The sequence below is a fragment of the Pelodiscus sinensis genome, chromosome 9, assembly GCF_052426305.1.
Source record: "Pelodiscus sinensis isolate ZL-2025 chromosome 9, ASM5242630v1, whole genome shotgun sequence".
Classification (NCBI taxonomy): domain Eukaryota; kingdom Metazoa; phylum Chordata; order Testudines; family Trionychidae; genus Pelodiscus; species Pelodiscus sinensis.
Window position 1 is genome coordinate 39,594,571 of NC_143060.1, and position 12,925 is coordinate 39,607,495.

General features: G+C 41.0%; 1 protein-coding gene across 5 annotated transcripts in view; it reads right to left on the minus strand.

Moving 5' to 3' along the window:
• Window positions 1-12,925, minus strand: part of DPYD (dihydropyrimidine dehydrogenase) — a 675,852-nt gene that overhangs the window by 376,029 nt on the left and 286,898 nt on the right. For all 5 annotated transcript variants that reach the window (XM_075936591.2, XM_075936588.2, XM_075936587.2 and 2 more), the window contains one exon: window positions 1,282-1,478. In XM_075936591.2, coding sequence (XP_075792706.1) covers window positions 1,282-1,478 — 197 coding nt within the window. The remainder of the gene's footprint in view (window positions 1-1,281; window positions 1,479-12,925) is intronic.

Sequence of the window (12,925 nt, forward strand, 5' to 3'; positions counted from 1 at the left end):
AGACTTTGTAGAAGAATGAGGAAATCAGGTGTAAATTTCATCCTTACAGAATGATGTATCGAAGTTGTAAATATATGTTTCAATCCAACTGTAAGTGATTCCTTTGTGTTTATTTTCATGTATACTTCCATAGGGAACTTTACATACCATTCTAAAAGTAAAACTTAAAAAACAACAAATAGTCTAGTAGCACTTTAAAGACTAACAAAACATGTAGATGGTATCATGAGCTTTCGTGGGCACAACGCACTAGACTATTTGTCGTTTTTTAAGTTTTTCTTGTTACAGACTAAATCGGCTACCCCCTGAAGATTCTAAATGTAGACATTCCCACCGCATGAACATAATTTAAAAGCATTTTAAAACAAATCTATTCATTATCACACATGGTAAAGCTTAAATATCTCTTTTGGATTTTGGAAAAGAGTTCTAGAATCATTACTAGATTCTGTATTTTGTAGACCAGACTAAAATTGGGTAGTAAGCAACCATCCAGTATCTCTCACAGTCACTGCACAGAAATGCTTACTCATGGCTAGCAGCAGTGAACAAAAGATTTTCTGTGTCCTGGCTTACCATTTAAATGAAAAGCGATGTGACATTAGTCTTTTTAAAATAAGCAGATATAGTGGGTCTGAGTCTTTGCACTTTCACGGAGTTGGGGTTGAGTTAAGAATCGGCCAATTTATCATATGACATTCCAAAATATGTAAAGTCTGTAGTTCTGTACTCTGTTGTTTATTAATGCACTACGTGAATAGTTACAATATTTAATGCTCATTCATTTAGTAACAAAATTCAGAAAAGGTCTATCCACTTTTTGTGCTTGCTTCCCTAGAACTTGAAAAAAAGCCTCTATAAATGTACAGCTCAAGGATTTGTATTCATAGATATTGATGTGATTGTCCAACTTCAACTGGGCACAGCACTTATGCCTTTTGTAAAGGCAGATCTCAGCTCTATTTTTTTTCACACCTCTGTGGCCAAATGAAAAAAGTTGCAGATGTGAGAAATGTGCTTCCCTTCATAACAGTCATATATTAGTCTGTTTTTTAAACAGAATTTGGTTCTTTACAGTCTTTTACTGAACTTGAATGGGAATTTCCAAACTTATGTGCAATTAAGGTAAATATTTAACGTGGATGAAGAATTGTATTTTTTTAAGTGAACCTTTAAAATGTTCCATTATCTCTCCTGAGTTTCTGATATAACCAGAATTGAACAAGCTGTATTTCACATGCTTCCCACAATCATACAAAACATTATTCACCTAGTTTTTACCTTAAGCCACCAAAGTATTCCTGTTTTTCAAATATGGTGATGTCTGAGTAACCTAATCGAGCCAAAAAAGAAGCACAACTGATACTTGCAGGCCCAGCACCAAGGAGAGCTATCTTCGCATGGTATGCTTCAGGTATGTCTTCTGAGGGAAATAAGAAAGGGCTTCTAATCTGAGGAATATTCATAGCTTTGAACACCTAAAACACAATATATTTAAGAAATTATATACTGTGTAACAATGGCAATTTAACAATGGCAATCTTAGCACTCAAACTTTATTATAAATGGCTTTAAAATACTGAGCACAATGTAATTTTCCCCTGATATTATTACAATATTTTATTTATTTCAGTCCATTAAATAGATTACCATTGTACAAACTCACACAAATATTATTCAATTGGATCCATGTCCAGGGAAAAGGGATTTCTTACAGAAAATCTTCCATGGCTCAGCAAATAAACTCTTCCTGCCTTCCCCGATTTGATCGTCAATCCTGCATAGGTGAAAAGGTGCTCCCCTAGTTTTCGTCACTCCTTGTGAACCAGGCAGCTCAGTGAAGGATTTAGTTATCAAAAAATATTGATATCAACATATCAAATACAGCTGCAAAATGTTTTATAATATACTAGTATTCTTTCCTGGCTTCTCACAATATGCATCCTTTCATATGTAACAGCAGCATTGTGTTCTCAGTGTTATTTTCTTTACAGCTTCTTTTTTGTCTTTACTAATCTGGGATGAGATCCTCAGGTGGCATAGGCCATCATTACTCCACTGGCCTTAAGTAGGTCTGACATGACCAGAAAAGGAGACATTATTGGACACATTAGCAACATGTCAAACATGCTCAAACAGGCATCCCTTGTTTTTCCTTTATAATATGCAATTATAAACAGAGATCCTAGAAATCTGTAATAAGTCATCATACATAAAATAATTGTTTTGTTTCTCAGAAAATCAAATCACTTGGCCTTCAGCTTAATGTTTTATGCTTCCAGCAAAGTCATACAAAAATAGACAATGAATGGCAAACCTGAAATTACTCGGCTAGCCCGAGAAAATACAAAATAGGGAAACCCAAGAAATGGATGTAATGTGCACAATTTAATATATCCTGCATTGATGAAAAGCTTGCACAAAGTCCCAGAGCTACTTTAGGATTGAGATTTATGGGAAACAAAATTCAGGGATGGAGAAAATCCCCTCCCCCTCCAAAATAGAACAAACAAACAAAAAAAACAGAGATGAACACCTTAAGTACCTTCTGGTGCCTCCTCCAAAACATGGTCCAGATTAGCCTTATTGTTAAAGAAAGATGTCTTTGAGATTAATGCAACAGATAAACTCAAGAGTTGTCTCTGCTACAGATATTCTATGTCAGTCTTGGGAAACTCTCACAGGCCCGGATTTCAAAGGTATTTAAATACCAAAAGTACTTATTGGTGTTTTCAAAAGTTCCCAAGGGCTTAACCTCTATTTATTTTAATGAGAGTTAGATCCTTTTGAAAATCCCAGGTGGTTCTTACTTGCTTCTTTAGATCCAGAAAGAACTTTTTAAAATGTAGGCTTCAGAGCTAAATTTTTAAAGCTGATCAGTTATTTTGGGTGTCCAAATTTGGGATTTCTAACTTGGGACAACTTAAATGGGCCTGATTTTCAGAAGTCAGGTGAGAATTTTCTGTAATTCATTTGCAAATTTAACACAATGAAACTAGAAGTGAATAAGGACTGATGGTTATCTCACTACAAAGGCAATTTTCCTTCTCTTTGTAGTCACACCTCCCCATCAACTGCATCAACTGCTGAGAGTAAGCCATGTCCACCTTATCCGAATTGGCTTTGTTAACTCTGGTCCTGTACTTCATAATTCCCTTCTTTTGATATGCTAGTGCATGTATCTCCCAACCTCTGTGATTTCCACTTCATGCATCTGACAAAGTTGTTTTTACCACAAAGGTTTATGCCTAAATATATCTCTTAGGGTATGTCTACACTTTCACCCTCTTTCGAGAGAGGGATGCAAATGAAGACATTCAAAATCGCAAATGAAGCTGGGATTTAAATATCCCGTGCTTCATTTGTATAATCGCATTATGGTGCTATTTTGAAATAGCGCCATTTTGAAATAACAAAAGCAGTGTAGATGTGGTTATTTTGGGAGAACACCCTTCCCTTGAAATAATCCCTATTCCTCATCAAATGAGGTTTAACAGTTATTTCGGAAGAAGGGTGTTCTCCCCGAAATAACCGTGTCTACACCGCATTTTGTATTTTGAAATAGTGCCATAATGCAATTATGCAAATGAAGCACAGGATATTTAAATCCAAGCTTCATTTGCAATTTTGAATGTCTTCATTTGCATCCCTCTCTGGAAAGAGGGAGGAAGTGTAGACATACCCTAAGAGATATATTTAGGCATAAATCTTTGTGGTAAAAACAACTTTGTCAGATGCATGGAGTGGAAATCACAGAGGTTGGGAGATACATACACAGACTAACACGGCTACCCTTATGAAACTTGTAATATTCATATTAATTCATTGTGTACCTCAGTTTCCCTCCATACTTTGCATTGCTACCCATTGGGAAGCAGCAGGAAAAGAAGAAGAAAGGCTATGATTACAATGGCAGATGTAAAGCTCTGGCATTTACAGCACTGTTCACAGAGGCCTGCAGGGAAACCACTGTTGTGTGTCCATGCTGCACTTCTTTTGAGAGTGCAGCATGTTCACATACACAGTTCTTTCAACATCACAGACAACAGCGCATTGTGGTAGCTCTCCCACTGTGCAACTAGCCACAAGGTGCTTTGGGAAGGGATTGCAATACAGCATGGGGTAGTCAGTGTCCCAATCCCATTGCTCCCTGGTCATCCTGCTACACTTACAGATGCTTTTCAATAGGCATTTGGGGGAGGGGAATGGTGTGACACGCAGTGTGGGTCATTTTTGGAGACCAGTCAGAATGAAACAAACAATTCAAGTGTCCACACTAGCCTCCCTGGCACTCTTGCCAGAGCACATCAAGTTCTACACTTCTCGTCGAGGTGGTTTACCTACAGCGCTGCAACTGCGGCGTTTGTGCACACTAAGTGCCTGGCCAGTGTGGACACCTTGGGAATTACAGTACTGGGAGCTGATTTACTGTGCAGTAATTTGCCAGTGTAGACTTGGCCTAAGTCTGTTGTTGGGCCCACACAGGAGACATGAGGGTATGTGTCACCTTGCTGTCTGGGGCTGAACAAAGGAATTGGCAGGGACCTACATAAAGAGACCCATATCTGTGCAAACTCCTAGTGATAATAGGAAGCACCATTGACTAGATCATTTATACCTAGCAACCAATGACCAAGAGGAAGGTCCCCCCATACATACACACACACACACACCTCAGCAGAAGCGCAGCAGAGATCAGTGAGAGAAAAAAGGAGAAAGAGAGGATCAACAATGGGAAAAAGAGTGGGCTTCTGGAAGAGGTTGGATGATTTCACCTGGGACTTACAAGGTCTGAAGAGGTTAAGGAATGCATTACGAGTTGAGAGAGACAGAAGCAATACTGCAGTCCATTATAGTTATTTTAGTGGATGGCTCTGGATTGGCTAGATGAACTATGTCTTCACTTTCATTTCTGTATGCTAACCTAAGGACTTTCAATGTCGTGTTCCATTTGACTAATAAACCTAGCTAGGCTGAAACGAAACACTGCCTGGTGTACTTCAAATACTGGCTAAGATGGATTAGTCACCGAAGAGTATACAAGCCTATGAGGAGGAACCTTTTTCACTTGAATTCTCTGTGCACTGCTCACAGTGAGATGCAGGAGTGCTTAAGCTCAGGGGCTCAGTCTCTGAGACAGGGAGGCAGTGTGACCTGCCCTGAAGGAAAAAGGGTTTCTCAGAGTGGTCTAACAGATTGAAGGGGTGCCAGAGCATTTAAAACCTGGGGTGTAGCATTGATTCTGTGGGTTTGTGACAAAGCCACTAGCTGTTTTAACTGAAAATATAAATAACTGAGGGTATGTCTACACTTGCCCCCTAGTTTGGACTACGGTGGCAAATGAAGCATACTGAAGTTGCTAATGAAGCGCAGGATTTAAATAACCCGTGCTTGATTAGCATATTCGTGATCGGTCACCATTTTAAAATGCCGGTCGCCTGATTTAATTTGTCACGTGTAGACGTGGTAGTCCGATTTAAAACTCTTCCCTCGAATTAACTGTTACTCCTCATGCAATGAGCAAGCAGCAAGTTAAATCGGGCAACCGGAATTTTTAAATGGCTACTGGCCGCAAATATGCTAATCAAGCATGGGATATTTAAATCCCACGCTTCATTAGCAACTTTGGTATGCTTCATTTGCCTCCCTAGTCTGAACTAGGAGGCAAGTGTAGACATACTCTCAGGAAGTTGTTTCCTTATGATGAAAAACATCACAAAGTTTGTTCAAGCTTTGCATGTTTAGTGAACAGTTAAAATCAGATACAAAGACTTACTCTAGATTCATTGGCCAGATTCTAACTGGCCCTTTCATGACAACAGCAGAAGAAGAATCCCGTCTGCCTTCCATGGACTAGAAAGGACAGGTCAAAATCAGTCATTAAGCATTTCCATCCATCCTGCCCTTGTAAACTAGAACATATGGGAAAGGGAGTTATGCATTTCTTTAATCTCTGGCACAATGGGGGCATTGCCAATCTCAGTAGTGTATCCTGGTAACAGCACTACTATCTCATACCTTTAAAAAATGTGCAACACTTTGTGCTGCCAAAAACAAAAATCTCAGTGTTCTACACTAGAGAAAGCCCTGGGAATCACTATGCCTCTGTAAGAAGAGTACATTTCCCAGGGGGACTCCATCTGTATGTATCTCCCAATGCATGTCTGTGCCCTACAGGCACTATCTAGCCCTTTATAAATCTATACAGTTAATGAACTCATTACCATAATTGTGGATGACACCTGCACACACTTCTCAGAAATGGGGAAGTACACATTCTTTTCAAGTTAAACTTTGGCACAATCAACTTATGAACACAAATTTTCATTTATGGCTTGAAAAAACGTGCATTTTCTTCATACCGACTTGATACTCTTAGCTAGGTAAACCGATGACTACAAACTAAACATTTACCAGCCTTTCTAAATTGGCTTTGCATTTAACAAACTGCAAGAAGCAAGAGATAGATAATTGTTTAAAAAAAGAATAATTTATATCTGACAACTCATATAATATGGGAGGGTTTAATGTGGTTATTAATGGATTTCACAGACGAAAAAGCTTACATTGTACTGTGAAACTAGACTGTGATAACTAAAATGGATTAGGATTTTTTATAAAAAAGTGTCCTTCGCTAAATTCATATAAAAGGAAAGAGCAACTTGAATTACATTAAATTTCCAGTAGTTTTTATATTTTAAAGGCATGTGTGTATTTTGTACTAGTAATGCTAATAGTAATATAAATTATCTACCTAGTATAACTTAATTATGTACATATATAATGTATGCAGTATCTATATATAAATATTATTCAAATAAATTTCTTTATTTTTAAATATACTGTTTAGCAAATAAGAGAACTAGCTCAAATGGTACAGACATACATCTGATTCTTAATCTAACACACTGCTATTGCAAATGGGGGATCTAATATTACTGTAACACTAAGGTTGAGAAATCAAGCAATTATCTAGGAAATTCTAATAGTTAAGGCTGAATGTTCAACCTTAATTCTGTCTCTTTGTGCATAGGCTAAAACTGTCAATATACAGTGAAGCCTGATATATTTTGGCATCAGGAGTTCAAAGAGACTTTTGCATTTTAAGGCTGTTTAGACCCATAGGTGTGAAAATTGCAAATAGCTTCAGTGCATTTCAAAAGACTTTCAATCATTTTACAGTGACATTTCACTACATTATAATTCAAGAGATTAAATTTCACTGGGTTACACTATGCAAATCGTATAGGAAATTGTGAAAGATAGGAGGAGTGCTGGCCAGCATTTGGTTACTAAAGGGCTAAACTCAGGTAACTAGGAGATAGTCAGGGAGCCAGGAGAGCCAATGGGAAAAGGTTTTGAGATTTGAAATGGAACATATACCAGCCTGCTGTTTTGTTTTTGGGTGTGCATATGTGTGAGTTTTTAAGCCAGGAGTTGGGGAACAAGATGAATTGAACCAGGCAGAATTACCATGCTTACAAAGAATATTGGGCAAGGAAATGTACTGGACCTTGAAGCACAGATTGTAAGTAGACAGGGAAATATCTATTTAGTCACAATCAGATAATTTTCTTTGTTTTGTTGTTTGGTTAAATTTCTCTGTGCTAAGTCATTGTGCCTCCCTTCCCACCGTATTTTAAGCTGTATCTCAGGTATGGAAATTTCTCTGGTTTTAAATGGTTCTTTTCCCAGTTGCTTTAAAACATCTATCAACCAAGTATGCTTTATCAAATATACTTTTTTTTTTTGCCATACAATGCGTGGGTGCCATTGGTGCCGTGTCACTCGTGGGTGCAGTCAGTGCTGTCGGGCATGTCAGTGGTGCCAATGTGCGTGCCGGTGCTGTTATCTTTGTTGGTACTGATGATGTGGACAGTGGCACTGATGTAGTTGTCGGTTCTGTTGCATTTACTGGTGCTGCTTTAGGGCATTATCTGGACCCTTGGGGTCAGTACCAGCAGCAGCATATGGTGCCACAATGCCTGAGGTACCCAGAACATCATAGGTACTGATGCCTGATCTCTGTGCTGATGGTCTAGTGGGGACCATTTCTTAGATGAGGGTTCCCGATGAGGCTCTGAGGAACTTTTCCTCTTTGGCGCTTTTGCCCTGAGAGGAACCTGGGGGTGATTGTACCTCCCTAGATTGTGATCCCGGGTCCTAGGCAGGGTGTGGATTCTTTTCTAATAGAATTAACTTTAATGAGAGGTCTTTATCCCTGTGACTCCTGGCCCTAAGTATGGTACATTGAGGACGGTCCTAAGGTGAATGATGTTCTCCCAGACATCTGATTCATTGTGAATGTCTGTCAGAAATTGGCACCACCTCTCTTCAGGAAACACAGCATTTAAAGTCCAGAGAACCAGGCATGATGAAAGAAAAAGGGTTATTTTTTTAAAATGATTATTAACTAGCTAACAAACCAACAACAGCAGTAATGACAAGAACTAAGAAACCATGAAAACTATTTCAGAAATGTGAAGAAAGCAGAGAACTGCGGATCTCTATCTAAGGTGGTGGAGAAGGAACTAGAGGGTCATGCATGAGCAATGCCTCCTGGCATGCTGTGCACCGATTGGTGCAGTGCATGTGTGGCCCTCTCAGGAGCTGCTTCAAAATCTCTGATCCAGGCACCAGGTTAGCACCAAGACCAAAGGTGGAGCATCCAAGCGGACATCTCAAAAAAGAAGAAAGAAAAGATACTCACTCAGTGCAGTAACAATTTGTATGTCCCCATGGGTGCTCCACTGTTGGTGTTAGGCTCGTCTTAGCATCATGGATCAGAGACTTTCAAGCAATGTTCAGGCAGGATACGCATGTGCGAGCGGTGAGTGGTGTTCCTGCCTTTGAAGTAAGTGCACACAACCTGATTCCTCTGTTTCTTCTTTGACACCCTCATGGGAGATTATTATTGCCTGAAGAAGCAGGGAGGAGGGCGGGTAGTGGAGCACCCCCAAGGACACACATCTCGAAGAACAATTGTTACTGCACAGAGTGAGTAACTTCTCTTTTTTCTTCGAGTGATGTCCCCGTAGGTACTCCACTGTGACTATGTAGCAGTGCCCATTTACATGGAAGGTGGGCTTCAGCTAATTGTTACAGACTGTGGAGAGGACTGCAGTGCTTACTGCAATATCTGCTATGGAGCATGGTGGAATTATGTAATGCTTTATGAAGGTGTGATTGGACGACCATGTCACTGCTCTGCTTCTTTCCTGGAGTGAGACTTCCTTGAGGAAGGCAGTTGATGTTGACATCGCTCTGATGGAATGGGCTTTGGGAGTCATCAGTAATGCCCTATTCTGGCAGGTGATAATGCAGGATGTTATTAGTTTTGATATGCGCTGGGAAGAAAGTGGTTTTCCCTTGGACTTTTCAGCCAAGGATACCAAAATCTTTGGGATAGTTGAAAAGGCTGAGTCCTATCCAGATAGAAAGTAATGGCCCTTCTGACATCTAAAGTGGCTTCTTCCCTGGAGCAATGTGGTTTTGGATAGAAGGTGGGAAGGACTATTGGTTCATTGATATGAAATTCAGAACCAACTTTGGATAAGAAGGAGGGACAGAGCCATAGAACAACTTTTTGCCTGTGAAGGTCGTATATGGAGGTGAGGCTGTGAGAGCTGCAAGTTCACTAACCCTGTTTGTGGATGTGATTGCCAGAAGGAACAATGTTTTCATGGTGAGAAAGGTAAGAAATGAAGTTGTCATTGGTTCAAAGGGTGGTTTTGTGAGTGAGTGGAGGACCAATTATAAGTCCCACGTGTGGGGTATGAGTGTACTTGGTGGGTGAAGGTTCTGTAGACCTTTCCAAAATCTCTTCAAGATGGGGTGGAGAAATATAAAGAACCCATCAATGGAGGTGTGGGATGGAAGGCCGTAATTGCAGCCATGTGAACTGGAGTGATAAAAGGGATACATTTTGTTGTTTCAGGTGAAAAGTATGTATTCCAGTAGGAATGGAGCCATAGATGGTTGGATTCCCCACTGTGTGCACCACTGTGTAAACTATTGTTACTTGTACAGGTAAGTCTTGCGTGTCGTTTGTCTCCTGGTATGCAGTAAGACATTTCTCAGTTGTTGGGAGCACTGTTGCTCCACTTCCAAGAACCAGATAGGTATCATGCCGTCAGGTGTAGTGTTTGTGGCTGGGAATGAAGTATCGCACTCTTGTTCTGGGAGAGAAGATCCGGGCGGGTTGGAAGCAGGCAGGGAGTGTATAGAGACAGTTGATAAAGATATGGAACCATGGGAGGCCATGCTGGGGCTATTAGAATTACACGGGTCCCATCTGCCTGTGTCTTTCAGAGAACTCTGGGGATGTGAGGGATAGGAGGGAAGGCACATAATAGGTGAACCCCCCATGGGAGGAGCATTGCATCTCCCCGGGAACCACATTCTATGCCCACTCTCAAACAGTATTGGGGGCAATTGGAGTTTTGTCTGGTTGTGAAAAAGTCTATTTGCAGTCGACCCCAGCATTGGAACAGCTCGTGGGTAATCTGACCATGAAGTTCCCATTCGTGTTCTGTGAGAAAGTTGTGGCTGAGGATATCAGCCAGGATATTCTTGGGTCCCCAGGTAGGTATGCTGCCATGATGGTTATTTTGGGCCAGATGCACCAATTCCAAAGCTGAATCGCCTCTGCACATAGGCAAATGAGATTTCGCATTGCCTTGGCGGTTGATGTAAAACATAGTAGTCATATTGTTGGTGAGGATATGCACTGAAGAGTTTCAAATATGTGGAAGGAAGTGCTTGTTTGTATTGTGAACTACTCAAAGCTCGAGCAGATTGATGTGGACTCGTCTTTAGACCACTTCCCTTGCGCAATTGTTGTTGGAAGTATGTACCCCAACCTATCAGTGAGGCATCTTTAGTGATCTGTTTGGATGGTTGATCCTGGTGGAAGGGTACCCCTTTGTAGAGGTTCTGTGCCTGGGTCCATCATTGTAAGGAAGTAAGGACTTTTGGAGGTGAAGCATGTCTGTGGACGTGGCAGGTGGTTGGTGCATAAATTGAGAAAATCCAGTGTTGGAAACATCGAAAGCTCAGTTTGGCATGTGGGACAACACAGTGGTGGCTGACATATGACCCATGACTTTGAAGCAAGTTAGGATGGAGACTGTTGGGTTCGTGGTTATGATCATGACCAGGCTTCTTATATTGTCAAAACAGTGATTAGGGAGACAGGAGCATGCTGTTTTGGAATCTATGCGAGCCCCTCTGAACACTAGGGAGTGTGTCGGGCATAGTGTGGATTTCTGGTTGATAATGAAACCTAGAGACTGAAGGAAGGCCTTTGTGAATCTGATCATGTCCCTTGCGGTCTGTTGAGAGAGACCTCAGATGAGACAATCATCCAAATAAGGGAAGATTGTGATACCATTTCATCTGAGATGCGCTGCTGCAACTGGCAGCGTCTTGGAGAAAACTCTGGGGGCAGAGAAGAGTCTGACTGGAAGGACTCTGTACTGAAAATGATCTGATGCTACTGTAAAGCATAGGGAACATATGTGCGCGGGATGTATTGTGATGTGGAAATATATATCTTGGAAGTCAAGGGCTGCAAACCAGCCCCCCTGTCCAATGTGGGAATTATCATGGCATGTGTAACCATTTGGAAGCATTGCTTGCAAAGGTATTTGTTTAACTGATGGAGGGCTAAGACAGGCCTCCAACCCCTGTTTTCTTTTCAGTGAGAAAGTAGTTTGAGTAAAAACCTCTCCCTTCATATTGTTCGGGGACTTGTTCTATGACTCCTATATTGAGAAGGTGCTGAACTTCTTGATGGAGCAATATTTTATGAGAGGGGGTCCCTGAAGAGGAAGGGAAAGGATGGGGAGGTTGGAGGGATTGCTATGAAAGGAATAGAATATCCATGGCTAATGATTTCTAGAACCTACCAACCTGTGGTGATTGCTGCCCATTGATTGTAAAAGGGATGCAAGCGGTGGTGGAATGTGTTGGACTCACCTGGCATTGGTGTGGAGGGGAGATTGGACAGACACTTGACCAAATTTTCAAATGTACTGTCTAGAGATCTGAGTCGCAGAAGAACAGTTGTTTGGGGCTCTTCTGCATTGGTTTCACGGTCAGAAGCGGTTTTGTTCAAATGGTTGATACTGTTATTGTCTCCCAAAGGTGTGTGTCTTTCGTACAGCGTGTAACGCTTCCTTCGGTAGGGGGGAGTGTACAACCCCTCTGTGCGTAAGGTGGTGCGTGAATCTTTGCAGGAATGCAAGGCCTCATCCATCCCTGCAGCAAATAATTTGCCCTTATTGAATGGCAGGTCCTCTATTTTGGCCTGGAGATCATTAGGAACTCCTGCTTCTTGAAGCTACAGCTGTTGCAGTAGCTCTTGTCTCAGTGTCTACAGCATTGAAGGCCATTTGTAGAGCTGTACGGGATATAGTATATCTCTCTTAATGATTGATTTAAGGATAGGACTCTTGTCATCTGTAGGATGCTGCATGAGCTCTGTTAGTTTTGCATAATTGTTGAAATTATGATTGGCAAATAAGGCCGAGTAGTTGGCTATGCAGAGCTGAAGGATTGAAGAGGAGTACATTTTCCTCCCAAACACATCCAGGTGTTTGTGGCCTTTGTCCTGTGTATGTGTTTTGTGTTGAGGATTTTTAGACCTTTGATTCGCAGCATCAACCACTAAATGGTCAGTTTGAGGATGTAAGTATATAAAGTCTGTGCCTTTTGATGGGACAAAATACTGTACTTTCTATTAGCCCTTTTGTTGGTTGGGGAGGGTTGTTGGTGTTTGTCATACTTCATCAGCTGCTTTAAGTATTGCTTCATCTAGAGGCAGTGTAATTTTGGATTTTGCAGAGGTATGAAGGTTCTTTCACAGCCTGATGTGTTTTTCCTGCACCTCTGGTAAGACGACCTCCTGACTGACAGCCATTCT